This window comes from Marmota monax, unplaced genomic scaffold, assembly GCF_021218885.2.
Source record: "Marmota monax isolate L192 unplaced genomic scaffold, Marmota_monax_Labrador192_F-V1.1 WCK01_AAM20220418_F8-fsc00092, whole genome shotgun sequence".
Classification (NCBI taxonomy): Eukaryota; Metazoa; Chordata; class Mammalia; order Rodentia; family Sciuridae; genus Marmota; species Marmota monax.
The window spans coordinates 4,194,785-4,220,291 of NW_026692583.1; the positions used below are offsets into that span (position 1 = coordinate 4,194,785).

At 39.5% G+C, this 25,507-nt stretch overlaps 1 protein-coding gene and 1 long non-coding RNA gene across 3 annotated transcripts in view; one reads left to right on the forward strand and one right to left on the reverse strand.

Annotated features, from left to right (window-relative positions):
• Positions 1-351: 351 nt before the first annotated feature.
• Positions 352-14,127, forward strand: LOC131424229 (uncharacterized). The gene is made up of 3 exons (XR_009226923.1): positions 352-665; positions 3,821-3,944; positions 14,015-14,127. It is a non-coding gene; the product is annotated as an uncharacterized LOC131424229 (long non-coding RNA).
• Brap (BRCA1 associated protein) overlaps positions 877-25,507 on the reverse strand; it is a 36,549-nt gene continuing 11,918 nt past the window's right edge. For both annotated transcript variants that reach the window (XM_046446187.2, XM_046446186.2), the window contains 7 exons: positions 23,536-23,684; positions 19,972-20,047; positions 19,428-19,566; positions 18,956-19,065; positions 15,596-15,685; positions 6,963-7,066; positions 877-3,302 (listed from right to left, as the gene is read on the reverse strand). In XM_046446187.2, the coding sequence (XP_046302143.1) occupies positions 2,939-3,302; positions 6,963-7,066; positions 15,596-15,685; positions 18,956-19,065; positions 19,428-19,566; positions 19,972-20,047; positions 23,536-23,684 (1,032 nt within the window). In that variant the 3' untranslated portion in view covers positions 877-2,938. The remainder of the gene's footprint in view (positions 3,303-6,962; positions 7,067-15,595; positions 15,686-18,955; positions 19,066-19,427; positions 19,567-19,971; positions 20,048-23,535; positions 23,685-25,507) is intronic.

The following is a 25,507-nucleotide window of genomic DNA, read 5'->3' on the forward strand; positions in this document are numbered from 1 at the left end:
AAATGGTTTTCTCCAAATGTGAAATGACTCTTTCCTTTTTTACATAAGTCTATAGACTTCATCACACTAGCAAAATACGCCACCAGCCTAAGCAACATGGCACCACGTACCATGGCCAAATCATATATAGTACTTGAGAGTGTGCCTACTAACTGCACCAGAAGAGGGTTCCAAACAATGATGGAAGGTTGCTCCTTCATGATTTTCCAGTTCTCACATTCCTGGTTGGCTATCTACCTAAGTTTCTCAGCCCTTTGAATGACAGCAGCTTTGCTTGGCAGTTGTAGTTGCTTCAAGTGCCTTATATTACCCAGTGTCCTTAAGGAGTCACATTTGTGAGTGTAAAAAAAAAAAAAAAAAAATCTCAGCTTTAAGGCCTGTAAAAGTCTCAGGTTAAAAAAAATCAATTCCTTTTTGTTTACAAAAGAGTTATGTGTCTGGGTCTTCCCCTACTTCAAGCCTTCAAATTCAGATAATTTCCCCTAATCTATATTTGGTTTGGCTTTTTTATTCTTTTCTTTTTTTCAGGTACTGGAGATTGAACACAGAGGTGCTTTACCACTGAGCTACAACTCAAGCCCTTATTAGAGTCTCACTAAATTGCCCAGGCTGGCTTCAAACTTGTGATCCTCCTGCTTTAGCATTCTGAGTAGCTGGGATGACAGGTACATGCTACCATGCCAGCTTAGGTTCCTCCTACTTTTTGTTGGTTTGGGGAGCTGTAGGAAAGAGGCTGAAAAGATGGATAATCCAGCTGCTCACTATCCTGTCAAAGAGTTGATTTTTATGCTTATCTCTAAATCCAGGCCATTGACTTTCTTGATTAGATATGTGTTCCTAAGCAAATGTCAGAGACACAAACTTCACACAGCATAATAATTTCAAAGTTTGGTTATTTTAATGCAATTTCACTGTTCAAGGTAGTATGGGTAAATTAAGTGGTTCATTTCCACCCTGAAGAGAACACTAACAGCTCCTGTCTTATCTAATTGTCATAACTCTTTGACCTTCTTTTAAAATAACATTTTCTTTACATATCTTGATAAGATTCCCCCCCCACACACCCTGGAACATTTCTTTTAAACCTTCAAGTAGTTTGGGGACCTTTGCCTGTTTGCTCATTCCTCTGGGCACAGCCTTCCAGAGCATTTGTCCCACCTGTGCTGAAAACCGCAGCTCTGCCAGCTGGAGGCTGGGCCGCGTGATGGAGGCGATCATAATGAAATGAGGAGCAAGCTTTGTAAACTACTTCTTAATTAGTATGCTACAATCCACCCCAGCTTCTGCAAGGTCAGACATGCAAGACAAGTACTTGGCCAAAACAGCAGGATTCTAACTAGTGTAAAAATAGATTTTAAATAAAATAGAATCTCTATAGGAAAGACAATTAGGTTATGCTTTACATTCCCACTCTTGCTTTAAGATATCTGTATATTAATTAAAGTCCAAGAAGGACTTATAGCATTAGCATTGGTCTGCCCTAAGTAAAAATTAAGAATGTTTGACTAAGTACATTCATTTTGCAAAGTTACAGTTAAGGTTTTTTTGTTTTTTGTTTTTGGTGGGGGGGGGGGGAAAGGAAATGCTGCAGCATATCCCCCAAAATGGATAGTGATTAGCAACACAGCTGATGTATTAACAACACCTAGGACCATTTAAGTCAAAGGGGATGAGGCCCAATCACAGCCTAAAAAATAATTATTCAATGTGACAATTTAAAACCTTTGGCTAATTATAAAGCAGAAAACAAAACCCATCATTTAACAGTATGCCTTGTTAACATGTCCAGCTCCCTCTTCTAGAAGCTAAATTCCAACACGGGTCTCGCTTCAGTTTCACTCAATTATGGCATGTCACGAATTATCTTGTTTCTGGTTCTAGAGAAAGTACACAACCCCTCTTCAGTCCATAACAAGCATTACATGACTGTTTTAAAGGGGGCTCTGTTGAAATTCAAATTTTAGGATTTAGTAACAGCCTTTGGTTATATCTTGAAAGCATAATTGAAAATCTGCCCAAGCTCCCTCTAGCTGCAACCTGAACATGAATTCGGATCTTTTGTAAACATTCAGAAAATACTGATCCCAGCAAAATACACAATTAGCTAGCCAGAGGCCTCATTCTATGTTTTCACATGGATGATAAATTTCCTCTCTTATTCTTGCTAGATACTAGGAAATCCACTCTGAGATTTAGATCTTGAATACTCATTAAGCCTCTTTCTTATTTGAGGTGCATAATGATGTGTGGAGTCACCAGAAATAAACTAAGTGGAACTGCCACCATTTTTCCTACACTATGTCTACTCAATCTGTCCTGGGTTGTTTTTCCTGGCTAGCTGTAGGGCAAGAAGAGATGGCTGCTGGTGACAAGCCACTGCCTGGCTTACAACCCAGCCCATCTTCATATAACATTCAAACAATTCTTCAACTCCCCAGAGGAAGGGAGGGATGGCAATGATATGAGACTGGAGCTAGGGAATTTTCCTAGCTCCTCAGTAGCCAATGGGAGCCTGCCTTTAGAGCAGCTGCTATCAGCTCTGGGAGGTTTAGTGCTAGGTAACATTACCTTTGAGGTTATGAAAAACTTCACGTCTTAAAACTACCCTACAGCTAAACATCAAATACTCCAACTCAATAAATACAACGGAAAAATGCACAGCAGAGTTGGGGCATCTACCAAGCAGGAAGGCAAAATGGTCATTAGAATGTCTGAGGTTAGTGAACTCTTACCCACCTTTGAAAACACTGTTCAGGTGCATCTGCTCTCTCAGCACCCTCTACATTCACTATGCCACACTAGCAAATGAAAGATCCAAACGACTGTGGCTTGATCCTTACTTGTACTTATTAGGGCCCACCCTCCCATTTAGCCAAAGGTCCCAGCACACCCTTCAGTGCCAGGGAGAACAGTCTCAGGGATGTTGTTTTTCTGAAGATCACTTGCCCCTCTTGCTTCGACCCTTCCTGGAGGGCAGCTTCCCGCTGCCCCCTGAAGAGGAGGAGCTGGAGGTGGAGGCCATGGCAATGTTGATCTGTCCTTCCTGTATTTCCTGCCGGGTCTCAGCAGGTAGATGGCTGATCTGCTGCTGAGTCTCAAGGTAGAACATGACATCACGCAGCTGCTCCTGGATCTCGGTGATCTGAAGGTCTTTTTGGTCACAGGTCTCCTTCAACAACCTTTCCTCCTCTTTTAGCTTGTTCTGCAGGAGGACCTGGTTGGCCCGCAAACACTTATTCATTTCCTGCTCCTCCTGGAGCTCAGTTGTGAGTTTGGCCACTTTCGTATTTAGCTGAGTGCACCTTTTGCAAAACAAAGACAAAAGCATATCTTTTCATTTGCTGACACAGTCGCCTTTCTACTCTGGGATTGAACAGCAGGCCACGACCTCAGAATCCATTTTAGAGCAGTCTCCCCCTCCCTCCTCTGCTGAGGGAGACTGGTTTGCTGCCACTGTAATCAGCTAGGCAAAGAAAGAATTTTGCTCTTGTTAACCCAGGTGTAGCTTCCAGCCAATTTTTAAGCATCTGAAATTTTTCAGTAGCAGAAACTTGTGTGACTCATGGTAAAAATGCTTCTGTCAGTCCATAGTTAAATGGATGCCTCAGAGAAATAGCTATAATAAAGAAGTTATGAGGAAAAGTGACATTCTTGGAGAGTCAATTGCTCTGACCTCACTGCATTTCTGGAGGAGAAAAAAAGATGCTTATTCTAACCAAAGGGTTTTCCAGAATTGGGAATTCCCTATTCTTAATGCCCAATCTTACACATAAGAATTATAAATGAAAACACCATTTGAGATACCATTTTTATGTTTCAGAGTGCTAAAGAGCCCACTGGAAGAGGCACACCTACTACCAATGAATGGATAAAGAAAATGTGGTGCACATATATAATGGACTATTACTCAGCCTTAAAGAACAATGAAATTATGACATTTGCAGGTAAATGGATGGAAATTATCATGCCAAGTGAAATAAGGAATCCCAAAAAACCAAAAGCTGAATGTTTTCTCTTATAAGTGGATGCTGATTTGTAGTGGGGGGTGTATGGTTACGGAAGAATGAAGGAACTTTGGATTGTGCAGAGGGGAGTGAGGGGAGTGCTGGGGTAGTGGGGATGGGAAGGAAGGTAGAATGAGAGACATTATTATCCTATATACATGTATGATTACACTACTGGTGTGACTCTGCACCATATATAGCCAGAGGAACGAGAAGTTGTGCTACATTTGTGTACAGTATGTCAAAATGCATTCTACTGCCTCCCATAGCTAATTAGAACAAATTAAAAAAATTTACAAAAAAAAGGCACACCAACATGTTTACACTGAAGTGTAAATTGGTACAGACTTTTTGGAAGTCAATTCTCTTAAATTGGGCAGTGGCCCATGCCTGTAATGCCAGGGGCCCACACCAATAATCCCAGTGGCTCAGGAGGCTAAAACAGGAGAATCGCCAGTTCAAAGCCAGCCTCAGCAAAAGGGAGGCACTAAGCAACTCAGTGAGATCCTGTCTCTAAATAAAATACAAAATAGAGCTGGGGATGTGGCTCGGTGTTTGAGTGCCCGAGTTTAATCTCTGGTACCAAAAAACAACAACAAAAAGTTCACAGCCGAGCATAGTGGTGCATACCTCTAATCTCAGCAACTTGGGAGGCTGAGGCAGGAAGATCATTAAATTTGAGGCCAGCCTGGACAACTATATCTCAAAACTATATCTCCAAAAAAAGGGGGGAGGGGTGGGCTGGAGATACAGTTTAGTGGTAGAACACAACTGGGTTCAGTCCCCAGTTCTGCTTAAAAAAGAAAAGTGCACATGCCCCACCCCGCTTTTAGGGGATACCAGGGATTGAACTCAGGGGTACTCGACCACTGAGTCACATCCCCAGCTCTATTTTGTATTTTATTTAGAGATAGGATCTCACTGTGTTGCTTATCACCTCCCTTTTGCTGAGGCTGGCTTTAAACATGCAATCCTCCTGTCTCAGCCTCCTGAGCTGCTGGGATTACAGGCATGGGCCACAGCACCCAGCTGCACATGCCTTTTGACATAGCTATTAGCTATTCTACTTTTTTATCCTATAAAAAGATGAATGAAGAAAGATGCTCATTAAAACACTGTTTATATCGGTGTAAGACAGGAGACAATTTAAATGTTAATCAATAGGGAATTGGTTAAAATTATTATAGTGTATCCATACAATGTAAATCATGCAACTGTTAACAAAGATCAGAATAGATCTAAATATGCTAGTATGAAAATGTTTCCAAAAAAGAATATTTCACCAAAGAGAATATCTGCAGTACTGTTTTTATAGAAAAAAGATAATGTGCCAGGCATGGTGGCACACCCCTATTATCCCAGTGACTTGGGAGGCTGAGGCACAAGGATTGCAGGTTCAAAGCTGGCCTCAGCAATTTAGCAAGACTGTAAGCAATGTAGAGACCCTATCTTGAAATAAAAAATAAAAATGTCTGGGGATGTAGCTCAGTGGTAAAGTGCCCTGGGGTTCAACATTCACTATTAAAAAACAAATACAAACAAACAAGTTACCACTTACTAGGATCCAGGAAGTGAAAAGAGCATCTAGTTTTAACTAATTTTTTTAACTCAGCTCAATTTGTTAGGATATTGAAAGTGGAAGAAAATTTAAAAATTTCTATTAATATTGCAGTGTTGTTTTTATAGAGGTTTAAAAAATTTGGTGAGAGAGTTTCTGTTTGGGGTGATGAAAAATTCTGGAAGCATAGGGATGGTAGTGGTTTTGCAACATTGAAAGTACACTTAGTGCTATTGAATTTATACTTAGAAATGTTAAAATGGCACATCCTGTGTTCCATATATATTTTTCTACAACAAGAAGAAACTATTAGAAAATGTTTTTTAACAGTAGGAGAAAATGGGTGAAGAGTATTAGGAAATCTTGATGCTACTATATTTGCAGTCTTTCTATTATTCTAAAATTATTCCAAAATAATGTTAAAGAAAAAAAATACTTTTTCTCCCTATGGTACTAGGGATTGAATCTAGGACCTTGTGCATGCTAGGCAAGTGCTCTATCGCTGAGCTATATCCCCAGCCTCCCAAACAATCCGTCCGTCTGTCTATCTATCTATCTATCTATCTATCTATCTATCTATCTATCTATCTATCTATCGTATATAAACAGACATTTGGTGTTGAGGATTGAACCCAGTGCTTTACACATGCTAGGCAAGAACTGTACCACTGAGCAACAGCCCCAAACCCCCAAACAATACTTTTTTTTTTAATATTTAGTTTTTGGTTTAGATGGACACAACATAATGCCTTTATTTTTATGTGGTGCTGAGCATCAAATTCGAGTCCAACCTGTGCTAGGCAAGTGCTCTACCGCTGAGCCACAATCCAGCCCCAAACAATACTTTTTAAGGACCCATTATCCCCCTTAAATGTATGTTTTATCTATTTGTATGAACACAATAAATCCATTCACTTCCAAAGTGAATATAACCTAAATCAGAAAGATAATTTTAATCAGTAACAACTATCTTCTTAAATGAGAGTGGCCACACTAATCATTTGGCTCCTTGCTCTATTTTCAACCTCTTTGGCTAAAGCCAACGACATCTCTGGCTTAGATATAGACTCCTTCCTAACTTCCAGTTTTATCAACCATGGTTCATAGCAGCTGCAGGCCCTGAACACAAGGAAACTCCTTCCTACCAACAAAAATGGAAGCCATCTGCCTCGCTGCAAGATGCAGATGGCAGGGGGCCATCCACCTCAGGTGAAATAATGCATTTTTTAGTAAATAAGGAGTCACAGTAAATTTGCTCCACTTATAGGGAATCTCTTGAAAACCTGGTGATGTACACACTTGAAATTGAAGGTCCTCCCAAAAGAATGAAGGGAATCATCTGTTGACAGGGCATGTTACCATAAAGTGGCTAATTTGAATAACAGACCAACTATACCTACTTCCTTTCCACAGACTGCTTTTCTTTCAGGAGATCATTGAGTCTGTGCTCCAGATTATCACACTTCTCAATCGTTTCTTTAAATTTGGTCTTCATGTTGTTAATCTGAAAGAGCAAAGAGGGATCATGCTAAATTGTGTTGTCCTTGGACACGATTTTCCCCAATTATCAGTGTATGATTTTGACAAACCAAATCTAGAAAAGGTGAGGTAATCATTTGAAAGCATATCTGGGAGCCAGGGTTGTAGCTCAGTGGTAGAGCACTTGCCTAGCATGTGAAACACTGGGTTTGATTCTTTTTTTTTTTTTTTTACAACAGATAAAGAAAGTTTTAATTTCTTTTCACATTAACATTGCTTACCACAATCAGTTAACAGAAATTACTGTAACATTGGTCAAGATGACTTCTTAAAACTAAAGATGTTTGTTATGAGAAAACCTCAATGTGAATGATGATGTTAGATACTATATTTTTCATGATAAGATACAACTTATTTTGAAAAGAAAGCAAATATTTCAGATCAGGGAGACATGCTGAGGTTTTAATAAAAGAAAAGCATTGCTTTGTCCAGAATACTTAAGTCTAGGACACTTCAGGTAAGAGATGAGTCAGATGCCAAGCGCTGGGCAGTGGCACAGGCCTGCAGTTCAGGCTTTATTTACATGACTGGGTCTATGCAGCTCTCACCTTCAGGTTAAGTGAGGGGCTATTTTTGGCAGAGGATCTTCAATAGTAGCCTTGGATATGGATCAATTATATTTTAACCATCAGGCAGTCCGAGGAATTGTTTTTAAACGATAGTTGAGTATTTTCATGTATATACTATTAAGGCATCTAAATTTTTGGTGTTTTCAGTATATAATTTTACTGCTACTTTTTATTCTTTTTCCATTTTGTACAACTATAATATTAGATATTAAGTGACACAATTCTTTCTCTACTAATGAATCATTTTATCCCACTTAGGAAACTCTAAATTGAAGTCTTGCAAAAGGGAAAAATATATAATGTGGAAACACACAAAAAACTATATTGAAAACAGAGAATTTTTTAACCACCAGAAAAATGTAATCATGATTAACTGATAGTCTTTAACTTTGGAAAAATAGGAGTAATTAGAATCAAAATAAGTCCTAAAAATAATTACCAGTAGTTTTCCAAAAGAAAAATAGAGCCATAAATGGTTAATTGCCCAATTAAGAAACTACCAGATTCTTCTTCAGTCAACACTAACAGGATTCGCATTTGAGCAAGTCAACAAAGCATGTAAATATTTAACATCTCTTGAATATAACATTTTAGTATAACAGAGACTACATAATTCTATCCACTGTTGTGACTGTGCACAAATTAACCAGGTTAAATATCAAATATACATTGGGATTACTTCCAAACCAACAACAAAATATTAATTGAAATGAATTTTAAAAGATTCAGAAATAAAAGTAGAAAACAATTTTAACATGGATGAGACAGTGCTTAAACAATTATTGACCTAATCAACACCTTTAAAATTACCACCAAAATGTACTACAATATATTTTTTTTAATTTAGTTTACAGAAGGAATCTATAAGTACAGGTTGCAGAAAGAAAATGTTTAGTGCTATTTACATTCATTTTAAAACTCTGCTCTATACAAATTTAATTCTGATCAGTAGGAACAATATTTTTGTAGATCTACTGCATATAAAGCCTTTTCATCAAAGCATTAACAACGAACAAACAACCTGATTGCATTTAAACAAAGCTGAACATCTGAAACAATTTACACTTAATGTCTGTAAGGGCTGTGAACACTTACTGAGTATAGAACATAATGTCAGCCTGCAACTTCATTTTTAAAAAGGCTAAAGTTATTTATATGGAATCTTGTTCTATATACTACACGCCAATCTATATTGAAGTTCTATATTTAGCTATTTTATAAGTCTTTTATTAAATATATTCTACACATATTTGTAATTTCATCCAGGAAGAATTTCTTCCCAGTGAAAAAAATATAAAATCTTTAATATTTTTTTACAGATTTAGGTGAAACTAGCTCATGCTTTAGTGCTGTGCATTGATTTTTTTAGCATATCAATCTTTAAATTATTGGTATAAAACAAGAGAGTGGCATCCTTAATTATATATGCCTTAAAAATCAGCTTTTGATTTTAATATAATTGCAAGCACTAACACCAAATGCAAACTGTATAAAGAAACAAAATTAGTACTATGAAGATTTTTTTTTAATTTTAAGAATTCATCTGAAATCTCTAATGAGTAAGTATGATGTTGAACATGATTAGGGATGAGCAATAATTATGGAAAATTTCAATTTTCTGATATTCAAATACATAAAATTGATCAGTCAATGAGGTTTTCTAATATTTCTGCACGCTAACGAAAGCCTCTGAGCGCCTGGCATACCTCCCACTTTAAGGCTAGGAGACGCACTCTCACCCCTCGTGTGCTGTCTGAACAAGCACTCAGTGACTAGGACTCAAGAGTGCATGTATTAAAGGAAAAAAAAATAGTTTCATCAGCCCTCTACTGAGTGCTTTAAACAACAGGCACATTTTGTTTTTTTCATTTGTTGCAGTGAAAATAGTCACACTCAGTTTAATATTCTGTGCCAGTACAGCCACCATGGCTGACTTTGGTAGAATTCACCCAACATTTTAGTTTCTTTTCCATTTTTTTCCTCTTAAGTTGGCTCGGTAATTAACTTGATTGATTGCTAAGAATTTTCCAGTGTGGAACTGTATACATGAGTATTTCTAGGTACAATAAACTGTTATAAATTCTGCTGATGGGTTTGATTCTTAGCAATGCTTATAAACAAATAAAATAAAGGTCTGTCAACAACTTAAAAAAAAGATAAATATATCCATATGTATATATAGAAAGCATTTCTGTAACAAGAATGAAAATTGTGAGAAATTCTTTTTTTGCTTACTGTTCCTGAACACTAATGAAGAAGGGATCAGAAGTTGCTAAATGTCGTGAAACTGTTAGAAGGTGACCAGCAAGTTTCAGGCCCTTGAGCAGGAGTTGGTTCACCAGAGGGCAGAGCAGGCCTCCCATTATTAATCACTCCCCATTATTTTTCCCTTCTGTGCTTACATTTCAAAAGTTATAATAATCCACTGGTTCTCATTTTTTGGTCTTATCTCCACCCCCCACCCCAAACTATTACTTTTCTCACATACCAGCAAGCTGTATGAAACACAAAGTCCATGTTTGGGAGGTAAAGACAATATATGTCTAGAGAACTAAGTCATATGACATAGTCTTATTTTTAAAAGAGAATTTTAAGATTTTGGTGTATTAGATAGCAGTAATCCTAGCTAAGAGTGTACTGGAGACCAGCTAGAGGGAAACTGGACTGGCTCAGTGTAAAGGCCAACAGACCTAAAAACTGCCTCAACTCCATTTTTTAAAAAAAAATATTTTTAGTAGTAGATGGACACAATGCCTTTATTTTATTTATTTATTTATTTTTAGAGAGAGAGCGCGCATTTCAATATTTATTTATTTATTTATTTATTTATTTATTTATTAGTTTTCGGCGGACGCAACATCTTTGTTTGTATGTAGTGCTGAGGATCGAACCCGGGCCACACACATGCCAGGCGAGTGCGCTACCGCTTGAGCCACATCCCCAGCCCCTCAACTCCATTGTTGAAGGACACTGGGAAAAGAATAGGTGGGAAGGGGAAAGGAGAGGCTGAGTGGACCATGAGGCAATAATAGGATCTGAAAGTGACCGAGATTTGAAATTCTTTTATTTATTTATTGTATATAAACAGACATTTGGTGTTGAGGATTGAACCTAGTGCCTTATACATGCTAGGCAAGAACTGTACCACTGAGCAACAGCCCCAATCCCCACAACAATACTTTTTAAGGACCAATTATCCCCCTTAAATGTGGTCCAGGCACTGGCTATGTGTTCCATAGGCAGTATCTCATTTATTGTTCACAACAAGCCAATGCCATAGATAAGGTACCTTTGACAAATACTAAGCCTCAGAGAAAGGTGAGGCAATATGCCCAAGGTCACTTAGCTTGATGGTGGTGAATCCAGTCTAAGACCAAGCCTGATCCAAAGCCAAGTTCTAAAACTCTTTCTGTACACTAGAGGCCAAAGCTGTACTGAAGAGAAGACACGACCTCTGCGCCATATCTGAATCCTTAGCAGACCCTGCGTATGATGCATGTGAGATTGATCATGCAGGAGAAATCAACCTTTCTTTCTTTTTTCCTTTTTTTGGAACTGGGGATTGAATCCCTCAGGGAAGTTAACCAGTGAGTCACATCCCCAAACCTTTACATATATATAGATATATATACACACACATACATACATACATACACACACACACACTATATTATATATATATTTTGTTGTTGTTGTTGTTGTCGTCAATGGACCTTTATTTATTTAAATGTGGTGCTGAGAATCGAACCCAGTGCCTCACATGTGCTAGGCAAGTGCTCTCTCTACCACTGAGCCACAACCCCTGCTCTCCCCATCCCTTTTTATTTTTTATTTTGAGACAGGGTGCCACTAGTTAAGTAGGGACTCACTAAGTTGCAGACAGAGGCTGCCCTTGAACACTCGATCCTCCTGCCTCAGCTTCTAGAGTTAAGGGGATTACAGGCATATGCTTCTGCATATGCTCTCTTTCTAAACATTTTCATACAGCCTAGTTGGTCTCTAATAGCACTGCCCTTTTAAAAAAAAATAATAATTGTTTTGTAGCAATTAACTTTATAGCCAATTTCTTTAATTTAAAAGAATACGGACGGGGCGGCTGGGGTGTAGCTCAGCAGTAGAGTGCTTGCCTCCCATGTGTGAGGCACTGGGTTCGATCCTCAGCACCACATAAAAGTAAATAAAAAAAATAAAGATACTGTGTCCATGTATAACTAAAAAATATTTTTAAAAAATAAAAATAGCTTCAAAATTGCCCTAATTTTATTTTGGTATTAATTTTCTTTTCAACGTTATTTTGAAATCAGAGACTATTACATTGTTTTCCCATTTGCTCCCAAACTCACTCTTCAGTGAAGTTGGAAAGGACAAAAATTACTATCGAAAGGAATCAAACTGTATGTTTTGGTCAGAGAAAATGCTTAAGCCAAACACATTTAAATCAAGATGAAAAATGAGGTAAATCTAGCTGGCTGCAGTGGTACACACCTGTAATCCCTATAATTCTAGTGACTTGGGGGGCTGAGGCAGAAGGATCACAAGTTCAAGGCCAGCCTCAGCAATTTAGTGAGGCCCTAATCCATTCACAATTTAGTGAGTCCCTATCTCAAGAAATAATAATAATAAATAAAAAGAACTGGGGATGAAAGTCAATGTTAAAGCACCCCAGGGTTCATTCATAGGCAAGGGGGAAAAAAAAGATAACTCTAAAGAGGCTTTTAATGTTGCTAAAGATGGATATTACAAAGGTTTGTTAGTGCCTTTAAACCATTTCCAAGCGCTAGACCACAGTAAGAAACAGTGAATAGATATAGACATGAAACAAAAACGAGTTTCACAAAATAATGTGAAATACTCTTAAACACTTTATATCTACCATATTCTATGCAATAAAAATGCCAGCTGTGATCCACTATATTCATTTCAGAATCCACAACTGGAAAAATACTGATTTAAATGGAGCTAGAGGTTCAAACAAAAAAGAGTCATCTTTAGGTAATTTGCCTGTACTGCTCACTATGTGTTTTTCATATGTGAGTCCTTTCTGTGACTCCATAATGTGACCCCATGAAAACTAAGAACCTTCAAGTGGGTATAAGCTTTATTTTCTAGACTCGGCTCACATGCTATAGCAATGGCACTGCCTCAGGCACTAGGGAAGAAACAGTATTTATTTATTTATTTATTTATTGGTACTGAGGATTGAACCCAGGTTGCTTAACCACTGAGCTACATCCTCGGCCCTTTTTTATATTTTATAAAGGGCCTCACTGAATTACTAAGTGCCTCACTAAGTTGCTGATGCTGGCTTTGAACTTGCAATCCTCCTGTTTCAGCCTCTCAAGCTGCTGGGATTATAGTGTGCACCACCATGCCCAGCAAGAAACAGTACTTACGACTAAAATCCATGATGAATTTCAACCTCAATCACTCCCCTCTTGACGTGGAATTTTTTTTTCTTTGTAGCACTGGGGATTGAATTCAGACTCTGCCACTGAGATACATTCCCAGCCATTTGTTGTTGTTTTTTGGAGATAGGGTCTCACTAAGTTGCCTAGTCTGGCCTGGAACTTCCAATCCTCCTGCCTCAGCTTCCCAAGTAGCTGGGATGATAAGTGTGCACAACTACACCTGGCAACATGAACATTTTATGAGCCTCCCAAACAAGAATCTGTCAGTGTAGCCCAGAGTCCAGGTCACTGTTCTCCCTGCATTCTCTAATGCTGAGGGTGCTAATGGATAGAAGAATGGCTAAATAAAGGACAGTGGCAGGACAATAGGCTTGTATTAGCCATGAACTTATGGATAAATGATATTTGTTATCAGAAAACAAAAGCATCCTTTAAGCCCTGTGAACTTTGACCTGGAGCTGCCCTGGCCTCTGTTTACCTAAAAGTAAATGTAAGCAAGTTTCAGTGCTTCCTCTCCCTGCCCCAACCTGCTTTCACTGACATGTTTTAGGAAATGAAGTCAATCCTGAAGAATCTCAAAGGGCAGAGAGATTCCTGAGCTGAGTTCTCAAAGGTCTGCATGAAAGATTTGAGGTGGTCAAGCTGCTACATCCCATAGAAAACCCCATTAGTGAGGCTGCAGAAGCACTGCCAACACGCCTCCCTGTGAGTCTATAATGTGACACCAAGGGCTCTGCCTCCACTCCCACGTGTGCTTCAATCAAGCCCTATTCAGAATTACAAAGTCCAGTGACCTCAAGTGCCTCTGGAAAGGCACTTGCACTGACTGGAAGGTTCTTGTAAGAATTTTGACAATAACTTTAGATCATTTTAAAGTTGGTGTTAAGCATTATTATTATTATTATTCTAAAAGAACCCTATTTCTCTCATTTATAGGCAGACCCAGAAAGTGGGGCCCATGGGCCTAGCATAACAAGAGCTTGGACCCTGGCCGTAGGTCTGCAATCATAGCCAACGCAGACATGGGCCCCAGGCCTGGCTCTGCAAGCCCAGGTAAGGGTGGTGACTCACCAAGTCACTACAGTAATCACTAGAAATGTCAAAAGTCTTGGGTTGGGGATATAGCTCAGTTGGTAAAGTGCTTCACTCACATGCACAAGGTCCTGGGTTCAATCCCAAGCACCACAAAAGAAAAAGAAAAATGTCAAAAATGTCTTTATTTAATTACAGACCCTGTCCCTAAGTCCAGAGAATGGTTCCTAGAGCCCTAATTATATAGAAACTCTCATGGTTTTTCAAATTACCTTATTTGGAACTCTCGGGATTCTTTGTACATGCTAGAAATAAAGGGAAAATCAAGCTGGGAGGGGTCTGAGTCCTCTACCCAGCTTTCCACCCAAACCACACCACTTTTCTCTTTCACATCATGAAATAACTGAATGGCATATTTTTTTTAAAATTAATTGCTTTTTGATATGGGATCTTTCTATGTTGCCTAGTCTGGCCTCATGTAATCCTCTTTTCTCAGTCTCCCAAGTAGCTGAGACTACAGGCTTGAGCTGAATGGCATCTTTTTTGGTTTTTCTTTTTGCAGTAGCGGAGTTTGAATTCAGGGCATCACACATAGTAGGCAAGCTCTGAGCTACAAGCCTGGTCTTTTTTTTTTTTTTTTTTCCTTCAGCTGTTGACGGACTTTTATTTATTTATTTAGTAACTTATATGTGGTGCCGAGAATCAAACCCAGTGCCTCACACATGCTAGGCAAGTGCTCTACCACTGAGCCACAACCTCAGCCCAAGCCTGGTCTTTTTTGTTATTTTGAGATAGGTCTTGCTAAGATGCCAATGCAGGCCTCAAATGTACAATCCTTCTGCCTTAGTCTCCCAGGTAGCTGGGTGTGTGCCAGCATGCCTGGTTTGGATGGCATCTTTATTTTGTTAAAATCTGGAAACCACTGACCCAGCCCAATATCCTGCCAGGATGACCCCTGAAACTCTTTAACATCTCTGCCCAATTTTATTTCCTTTAATTTAGAAGAGCTTAATACCATCTTGTAGCCTCACAAGTTCAAAGCTGCTCTCAAAGGCAGCTGTTCCCAAGTTGACAAACCAACTGGCTGACTCAAATTACAAGCCCTTATATACATACCTTATGTTTGTAACAGAATTGCATAAACTGCTTGAAAATTACAATCCTTTAAGCCCAAGTTTTCTTTTTTTTTCCTTTTTTTTTTTTTTTGTAGTTGTAGATGGACAGCATGCCTTTGTTTTGTTTCATTTTTATGTGGTGCTAAGGATTGAACCCAGTGCCTCACACATACTAGGCAAGTGCTCTGCCACTAAGCTCAGCCCCAGCACCCCCAAGGTTTCTTTTTAGAGGCAAAACCGTTCTCTACCATTTATCAGACTCAGAAGGAAGATTCTAACGACTCCTTTTCCCCTGCCCTCTGCTTCCCACCCACCATAAGACTGCCCTGCCAGATGGCATTTCAGCAGTCACCAAACGAGACAGACTTACTTCCTCTGCTGTGTCCTTCTCTATCCGCACTATCTTGTTTTCCCAATAGATTCGCTGAGATTCCAGCTGGCTTGTTAGTAAATATGAATACTAGAAATAGAGAGTAAACAACAAAATGTAAGTCAATTCTGTCAGTCTCTGAAATCCAATTAAAACCTGACTTTGATCAATAGAATAAAAGTAACCATCAGAATGTAGTGGTTTTGGTTTGTTTTTGAGGTGCTGATAATTGAAGCCAGGGCCTTGCACATACTAGGTAAGTGCTCTACCACTAAATCCCAGCCCCAGCAACTTTTTAAAAAATATATATACATATTTTTTTAGTTATACATGGACACAGTATCTTCATTTTGTTTATTTATTTTTATGTGGTGCTGAGGATCGAACCCAGGGTCTCATATGTGTGAGGCGAGCACTCTATCACTGAGCCACAATCCTAGCCCCCCAGCAAGTTTTTTTTTTGGTATAGGGATTGAACCCGGGGCACTTTAACATGGAGCCATATGCCACATTCCCAGCCCTTTTAATTTTCAGTTTTGAGCAGAGTCTCACTAAGTTACTGAGTCTGGTCTTGAACTTGTGATTCTCCTGCCAGTCTCTCAAGTAGCTGAGATTACAGGCACAAGCCACCATGCCCAGCTTTGTTGTTTGTTTGAGAAAGGTCTTGCTTTGCCACCCAGGCTGTTATCAAACTCATGGCTCAGAGCTCAAGGGATCCTCCCACCTTGGTCTCCCAAGTAGCTGGGGTTACAAGCATATGCCACTGTGGCAGGCTCATAAAATGTATACTACTTTTGGTTTCCACTCTTTCCAACAGGTGCTGTGCCAGGAGTCACAGAGATGACGAATTATACTTTGTTTTCCTGGAGCTTGTAACCCAGTTGGGAGAAATGTACATTATAGAAACTTATTCTGGTCCAGCTGACTTTAAGAAGAATCACAATGGGTTTAAATCTACGTACAACTCAGGGATAGGAGTATAGCTCAGTGGCAGAGCATATGCTTAGCATGCATGAGGCCGGGGTTCCATCTTCCATACCACATACACACACACATAAAAATCTATATATAACTCCAAGCAAACCATCCATTAATCAGTCCTTTGGTTAACTGCCTCCACTTGGCTTTCTCAGTGCATGCTTAGCATTAATAGCTCTTATGACACTAGTATGTAGTCCACGGTTTACCTGCCTGCTGCCAGAGTAGACTATGGACTCTCTCAAAGTAAGAACTATATCTTTTTCTTTAACTCCAGAACCTGGTGCATGCTGGATGTCAAGAAACATTTGCTATATGATGGCATGAATAAATGAACAGTGCTGTGAAACTACAGGGAAGGGACAGATAGTATATTACAGCAGCATTTGGTAGGACTTCTGAGAGAAACCAAGATTTTGAGAGGGCTCTTGACAGAGACAGATACACAGAGATCTGATTGCAGAGACCTGCTGGGCCAAGAGAGTGCTGTGGCTGATCAGAGTCTCTTCAGCAATAAAGAAGTGACACCCAGGAGGCTGGAGTACAGAATACAGAGAGTTAGGGCTTGTGGAAGCCTGTGGGTATCATGTTGAGAAATATGGGCAAACTCTAAGGCCAAGCATTGGCAAAATCAAATCTCCATTTTGGAATACTACTCTAGAATCAGAATGGATCTAAACATGTTTGTAGGCTAGAGAGAAAGGACAATTAAAGAACACCTGTGCCGCTAGAATATATGCTCTGTGAAGGCAGGGAGTTGGTTCAGTGTTGTAGTCACAGCATGGGACATAGTGGCTCCAAGGTAGTAGCCTTTGATAAAACAATATTCCTTTCTTCTCTTATTTTTTTTGGAATTTTTATTTTTTTGTGGGGCTAGGGATGGAACCCAGGGCCTCAAGCGTGCAAGGCAAATGTTCCACCACTCAGCTACACCTCCCACCCAATAAATATTTCCTGAGTAAACAAAATGTGTGTAACATAGTTAACGTGGAAGAGCCATTCTAAAAACTTAAAGGGGATTTGATCTTTTCTCTATCAGTGTAGTAATTTATTGATAGCAATATTGTTCTTATTTTGGGCCATTTTGCTGAAACCATCAGATCTTTAAAGATCTATAGATAAGTGAGTTTTCAAATGTCCATTTCCTCTGAAGGTTAAGGTATTTGTTTTGTTATTTGTTTCTGGGGGCGGGCTGGGGTTGTAGCTCAGTGGTAGGTAGAGTGCTTGCCTAGCATGTGTGAGGCTAGGTAAACTGAGTTTGCTCCTCAGCATCGCATAAAAAAAATAAATAAATAAAGATACTGTGTCCATCTATGACTAAAAAAATAAATAAAAAATGGGGGGGGGGGGCTGGGGTTGTGGCTCAGAGGTAGAACGCTTGCCTAGCATGCGTGAGGCTCTAGGTTTGATCCTCAGCACCCCATAAAAATAAAATAAAGATATTGTGTCTACCTACAACTAAAAAATAAATACCAATTAAAAAAAAAGAATCTTTTTTTTTTTTTTTTGCATTTACACAAAATGGAACTTATGCTGAAACTTCTCCTAACTTAAAATAGACTTTATACTATAATAACTTTATGATGGATGGAATTTACTACTATGGAGAAAAACCAGATCGTACTAATTTTGTTATTTCATATATATGAATACTCAGAAAATGGCTTTAAGCATATCAGCCTCTAATTCATAAAATATATACTTTGAGTCAACATTTAAACATCCAAGCCTCTAAAGCATAAAAAAACCCCAGTCCAATGTGTACAAAAACACTTCTGGGGATGGAAAGATACTAATGGGTTATCCTCATTCTGATCAAGTCTGTTCAGTTTCCAGCTGCTACTGTGATGCCAAAGGAACATTCTAATTTTCAGTTTATTGCAGCTACAAAAGATAACCAAGATTGTTTAAATTAACTAACCTGAACTGGAAACAACTAGGAATGTCACTTGAAAATAATAAGGCACAGTGAAGCTTAAACTTTCAATAAAGAAAAACAGATGTGCAGAGCACAGTGTTGCCTGCAATTGTGGAGGCTGAGGCAGGAGGATCACATGTTCAAAGCCAGCCTCAGCAACTTGGCAAGACTCTGTCTCAAAATAATTTCTTTCTTTTTTTTTTTTTTTAAAAAAAAAAGGGCTGGGATGTAGCTCAGTAGTTAAGCATCACTGGGTTCAATCCCTGCTACTCAAAACAAAAACAAAAACAGATGGTATAAAAATATTTTAACCCTTCATAGCAATGATAGAAGTTAAAAAAAAAAAAAAGAAGAAGTTTACATGCAAAGTAAACAGCAAAAATTAAAAGTCAAACAACCCTTCCAGTTGGAATAGTAAGAAGCAGTAGGAATAGGTACTAAGTGGTAGCTGATAGGCATCTTACCTCTAACTGTAAGGCATCTATTTTCTCCTCCTGGCAAGTGTCACCCTCACATTCATACTGTACTATTTTTCCATCTGTTTTACTTGCAACCAGTCGATGGACATAATTATCTAAAGAAAAGAAATTAGTCAACCAATGTGGGTTCCTTCAAAATGAAAAAGGTCTCCGTACACTTTTAACTGAAAATTTTTGTTTTTACAAGTCTATGTGAAATGTCTTGCAATATTTTTTAAAAACTGGATTAAATCATTTGAATTTTAAAAAATGGGCAAGAGTGGAAGTAGAAACTCCCCTTATATATGTGCAACTGAGGCCACTCCTGGGAAATGGAGTCTACAGGGCATCATGAAGAGTTTTTACAACAGCTGACAGGAAGATGATGCTTCAAGCTGTGAGAGAAAGTGGAGAGATTCTGAAGGAAAATGTCTCCTTAGAGAATAGATCCAAATTAGAAAATCAGAGTGATGCTCACCTCCGGCATAGTCCCAGACTCGATGGTTAGTGAGCTGCATGGCATATGTGTGCTGTGTCTCTTCAAAGTGCTTATAAGCATGTCGACTGACATATCGCCCACATCCTATGTGCCCGCAAATTAAACAAATCCATAAATTCTGCCAAGGAAGAGGTAAGATCTTAGTTAAACAAAAATACATGAATTAGCCCATTTGGGATGGGAAGGGGCTGATACAGAATGAGACTTAGAGTTATTCCTACAGGAGTTTTAGATAAATATGTTTAAAAATGCAACAGAATGCTTTTATAGGTCATTTTCTCTGATTTCTATGGAATTTTATGTAAACAGCAAAATAAAATTCACAATTTGTCAATAAACGGCCAAGTCTTTTAAAAAAACCCACAATAATAGCATGAAGTACTTTTGCTTAGAAGGCATGTATTTGAGACTCATTTTAATTTTTTGTGTGTGTGTCAAAAAGACTTTAAGCCACACTGGGTAGAAGAAAATCCCAGGCAAATAAAGCTGTATTCATCATTCTTTTCCATAATCCATTACTTACTTCCTGAACACCACACTCAAAACACTTATTTTCTTCTACTGGCTCAGGTGTTTGACAGTACCGGCAAACAGGACACCTATCCAGGATGCAGAAAGATAATGGTACAGATTAGACACAAAAGATGGCAATAACAGAAGTCAAGAACTGGATTATGTCTTCCTCACTGAGATGCTACATTATCACTTTCCTGTTATTATTTTTATTATTTGTACATTTATATATGACTTTTAAAAAATATTTATTTTTTAGTTTTAGGTGGATACAATCTTTATTTTATTTTTTTGTGGTGCTGAGGACCGAACCCAGTGCCTCACAGGTGCTAGGTGAGGACTCTACCACTTGAGCCACAACCCCAGCCCCTATATATGACTTTTTTAAAAGTATTTTTTTAGTGTAGACAGACATAATATCTTTATTTACTTATATATTATGTGGTGCTGAGGATTGAACGCAGTGCCTCACATGTGTGAGGCAAGTGCTCTGCCACTGAGCTACAGCCACAGCCCCTGTATATGACTTTATTATTCTTTAATTTTTTTTTTTTTTTTTTGTAATTGTAGGTAGATAGCGTGTCTTTATTTTATTTTTGGGGTGGGGTGGGGTGCTGGGCATCAAACCGAGGGCCTTATGCTGTGAGGCAAGCACTTTACCAACTGAGCTATATCCCCAGCCCTTACATGTCTTTATTTTATGTGCTTCTCTTTGTATGTGGTGCTGAGGACTGAACCCAGAGCCTTACACATGCTAGGCAAGTGCTCTGCCACTGAGCCCCAGCCCCAAACCCATGATATTATTTACAAGTTCTTTTTTTTTTAAATACACTTTTTTTAGTTGTCAATGGATCTTTATTTTACTTATATGCAGTGCTGAAAATGAACCCAGTACCTCCCACATGCTAGGCAAGTGCTCTATCACTGAACCACAACCCCAGCCTTAACAAATCCTTGTCATCTTATGACACTTAACTCACCAAATCTTCAAGACCACAAGGTCAAATGTTATTATTATCATCAATGTTTCACAGACAAATAAGCTGAAATTTAGAGAGGTTGAGTAACTTGCCCCAAAACCATAAATAATGAAGGAGCAGAAAAACAAACCCCAAAGACATCACTTTAAAATAACCATTTTGAGCTATTCTCAATCAAAATGAAATTATACAAAATTTTGATAAAGCAGAGGAAGAGGGAGAAATTTTATCTGCTTCATAGCCTTTTCTTTTTTCTTTTTTTTTTTTTTTTTGGTACTTAGGACTGATCCAGGGGCACTTAACCACTGAGCCACACCCCAGCCCTTTTAAAGTTTTATTTTGAGACAAGGTTTCACTAAGTTGCTGAGGCTGGCTTTGAACTTGTGTTCCTCCTACCTCAACTTGCCAAGTCTCTGGGATCACAGGCAAAAAAAACCCTGCTATACCACCTGCCTGGCCTGTTTTTAATATTTTTAAAAATATTATATATACATATATACACACACACACATATATATTTTTTAATGAGATCTTTGAGGAGTCTCTCCCAGACACAACAACCTTCCCTCCATAACCACCCCCCACACACACACAATCCTTGTCCAGGTTCTGGTCAGAGAACTAGTTCTGACCCTGCCTCTTACAAGCAGTCCATACCACCAGTCAGGGTACCATCTCTACCCTCCAATCTTCACTTTGAATTAGGTATACTTATATAATGTGCGACTGAGGCCTCTCCTAGGAAATGGAGCCCTTGGGGCACTTATATACATGTGGAAGCCCCCTACACTGTGCTTCCTGGGCAAGGACCTGCATTTAGCTCCTTCCCATCAGCACCCAGCACTGTACTAAGTATATGCCAAGGCTCAAATAAAACCCATTCACAGGCTAGGGTTTGGGTTCCATGGTAGAGTGTTCACCTAGCATGCATGAGGCACTGGTTCAATCCTCAGCACCACATAAAAATAAAGACATTGTGTCCACCTAAAACTAAAAAATAAATATTAAAAAAAAAAATCATTCACTAAATGAGCTGCATGCTTTTGAATGCAGATACCTGCCTCACACCCCGCAAGGCAGACACAGCAGAGAACAAGCCAAGTGAGGTTCTCGCTCTGGGAAGTTGGCACTCTCCTTCTAACCTTGAGGCCACTTGTGGGTGAACAGAGATTCCTATGGACTTTCATCCCTCCTAACTTCTGGACCTTGGGAGTGTGATCTTTCCCTTCCCATGCACAACCCCCCACCCCCACTGTGTTTTCTTGCTCCTGCTTGTCACCTGGTTAACTCCTACCTATTGTGAGAGTGTCTTCAATCATAATGCTGAACATTGCACCTTTGTAACAGCTGTTAAGGCTGTGATTTCACACTTAATTGTGTGATTACTTGATTTTCTATTTTTCCCTCTGAACTGGGAAACCCATGAGGCCAGAAGCTGATATAAAGCTTCTAGCTAAGTCCTACAGTGCAGTTTGCAAAGGGAACAACCACCCTCCATTTAATAACAGGTGGGAGAAAAGGTCCAGGTTCCAACTGTTCTTTGAAGTATGTTACCTACAACTTAGGCCTCCTGTGCCTGGGAATTAGGATACATAGGTGTGTGCTTATAAATGTTGACTGCTATTCTGACTAGCTATCAAGCTATTAATAGCACCATAAAGCTAAATATAAGGTTGTTATAGTATGGTTGATAAGAAAGTGAAATAGTAGATATCAAACACAGGCCATAGAAGAGATTGCAGACCTAAATTCATTTTTTTCCCCCAGTGCTAGGGATAAATCCCAGGGTCTTGGGCATGCTAGGCAAGTATTCTGCCACTGAGCCACACCCCCAGCCCATGACAGGTTTCACCTTAACAAAAGAGTCTCAAAGCCAAACTCTGTATTCCTTCCTACCCCCATTCCATCTCTCAGAAGGAATGAAGAGCTCATGCTGCTCTGGGAAACTGCACAAGTGCTGACAGCCATGACACATGGCATTTTTGGTTGAAAGGTGACCCTGCTCGTGGATTAGGGTGGCTCCGGGATTAGGATGGATCCTGCTGGATTAGGGTGGCTCCAGGTTTAGGGTGGATCCTCCTTAGGGTGGCTCCAGGTTTAGGGTGGATCCTGCTGGATTAGGGTGGCTCCAGGTTTAGGGTGGATCCTGCTGGGAATAGGGCATATCCTGCTGCCTCAAGCGCCCACTGCTTGAGTTCCCGTTAAGTTCTCGCAGGGTTCTGAGAGAATTGGTACGAAGAGCCTGGTGGAGGGAGTGTATTTTCCCAGAAAGTGCGTGTAGAGAGCGGGTGAGAGTTCGGGAATAAAGAGTTGCTGTTGGAATCTACAAGTTTGTGTGGTGGCTCGGTTATTTTGTGCCCAGCCAGACTGCGGCACACAAGGATTCAGAATCAGTATCCTCACTAAGAAGGACTTCCTCAAGAATGTGAATTCCCAGTGAACAGAGGAAAGAAGGTGAAAATTGGTGGTCTCTTATGGTGAAAGTTTGGTAGAGTCAAACACTTGGAGTGGTTCATTCTTGGTGGTGCTATTTTTAATTTTGGGAAAGGGTCATAATGGACTCTGATACAGTAGGGGACAGCCCTTGCACTCACGTCGTGTCGTCCCAGCGCTGCAGACATTGGCTGTGGAAGCTATGGTTGCATAAGGTGGTGAGGATGCCATTCACAGACTCGTCCATTCGTTCCAGACACACTGTGCACTTGGGGAGCTCAGTCAGGTCCATCACAGGGAGGCTGGCACCCTGCAGGAAAACATCCCACTCTGTCCTTCAGCCATCATTCCATGACTTTTTTTGTGTGTGTGTGGTACTGGGGATTAAACCAGAGGTGCTTAACCACTGAGCCACATCTCCAGTCCTCTTTATTTTTTTTTTTATTTTTAGAGAATTTTTTAATGTTTATTTTTTAGTTTTCGATGGACACAACATCTTTATTTGATTTTTATATGGTGCTGAGGATCGAATCCAGCACCCCGTGCATGCCAGGCAAGCGTGCTACCGCTTAAGCCACATCCCCAGCCCTGCTCTTTATTTTTTTGAGACAGGATTTCACTAAGTTGCTTAGGGCCTCGCTAAGTTGCTGGGGCTGGCTTTGAACCTGTGATCCTCCTGTCTCAGTTTCCCAAGTCACTGAGATTAAAGGCATGTGCCACCACACTCAGCTATGTTTTCTAAAACAGTTTTCCTGGGCTGGAGTTGTAGCTCAGTGCAGAGCACTTGCCTCGCATGTGTTTTCAACATTATTGTTCTGTGCAAATAATTTAAAGTGGTAAAATTTTCACTCACTTATTAATTCAACAAACACTAGTGTAATATGGTTTACATTCTCAGTACTGTGCTGGGCACTTGGAACAGTGGTGAAGACAGCAGACATGAATCCCTGCCCTCGTGGAGCTGGCTTTCCAGGAAGGGAGACTGCTGCCAAAACCTTAACACACGGAACCAGATTCCTAGCTCAAGCTCCAAAAGTCTATGACCAAAATACCCAAAGGGATAAAAGCAGAATAGCAATGGATCTGAAGACTTTTCCAGAGTAAATTATAACTTAACACTTTCTACTTAGTGATGATAGTATCAATTGCACCGACTTAACTTATTTATGCATTTAACACATACTTCTTGAGTCCTTGCTATATGTGCCAGACATTGTTCAAGGTGTGGAACATTGGTAACCAAAACCAAATCCAGTATGCACCCCAAAACAGCCATTTCTTGTACTTATAGATCTTAGAACAGACAAAAATTTTAAAAAGTGCAGGGAGCTTAGAGGGGGCATGACCACAAGGCTGGACTAAGGCCCTCCCAGCCAGAACATGAGCAGCAATTATCGAGACCAGGGTAGGAGGCATACATACGCATGGGGACAAATGGAGAAAAAGCACATTCATTTACAGTCTCTGAAGAACAGGTGCTTACAGGGACTCTCTCAAGGTAGTCATGTTCAGTTATGGAAAAGAATCTTAAAAAGCAGGCCTTGTGCCGCACTTGACCCAAAGGAAGCCCAATTTTATCACTCATTAAATTTTATTTCTCCTAATCTAACGATAGAACAATCTACCCAGAAGTTATTTCCATCGATCTGACTTCAGGTAAAAACACTTTAAGGTTTACTTTATTTGTTTGTTTTGGGGTACTTGGGGTTGAACTCGGGGATACTCGACTACTGAGCCACATCCCCAGCCCTATATTATATTTTTTATATTTTATTTAGAGACAGGGGTCTCACTGAGCTTCTTAGTGCCCTCACTTTTGCTGAGGCTGGCTTTGAACTCATGATCCTCCTGCCTCAGCTTCCTGAAGCACTGAGATTATAGGCGAGCACCACTGTATCTGGTAAGAATTACTTTAAAAGAAGGAAAATCTTTAAAACATCAGAGCTAAATTTGCTGTTTTATAAAATGATTTGAGGGAACACATATTGCAGGACAGGTTCCCATAGAAAATGACAGATCAGAGCAATTATAAATTGCTATAGAAACAGAATAAAAATTAGGAGAGGGATTAGAGTTAATACTTCAAACAAACAAAATGTTTCTTTTTGACTCTAGGAAATGTGAACCTCCTGC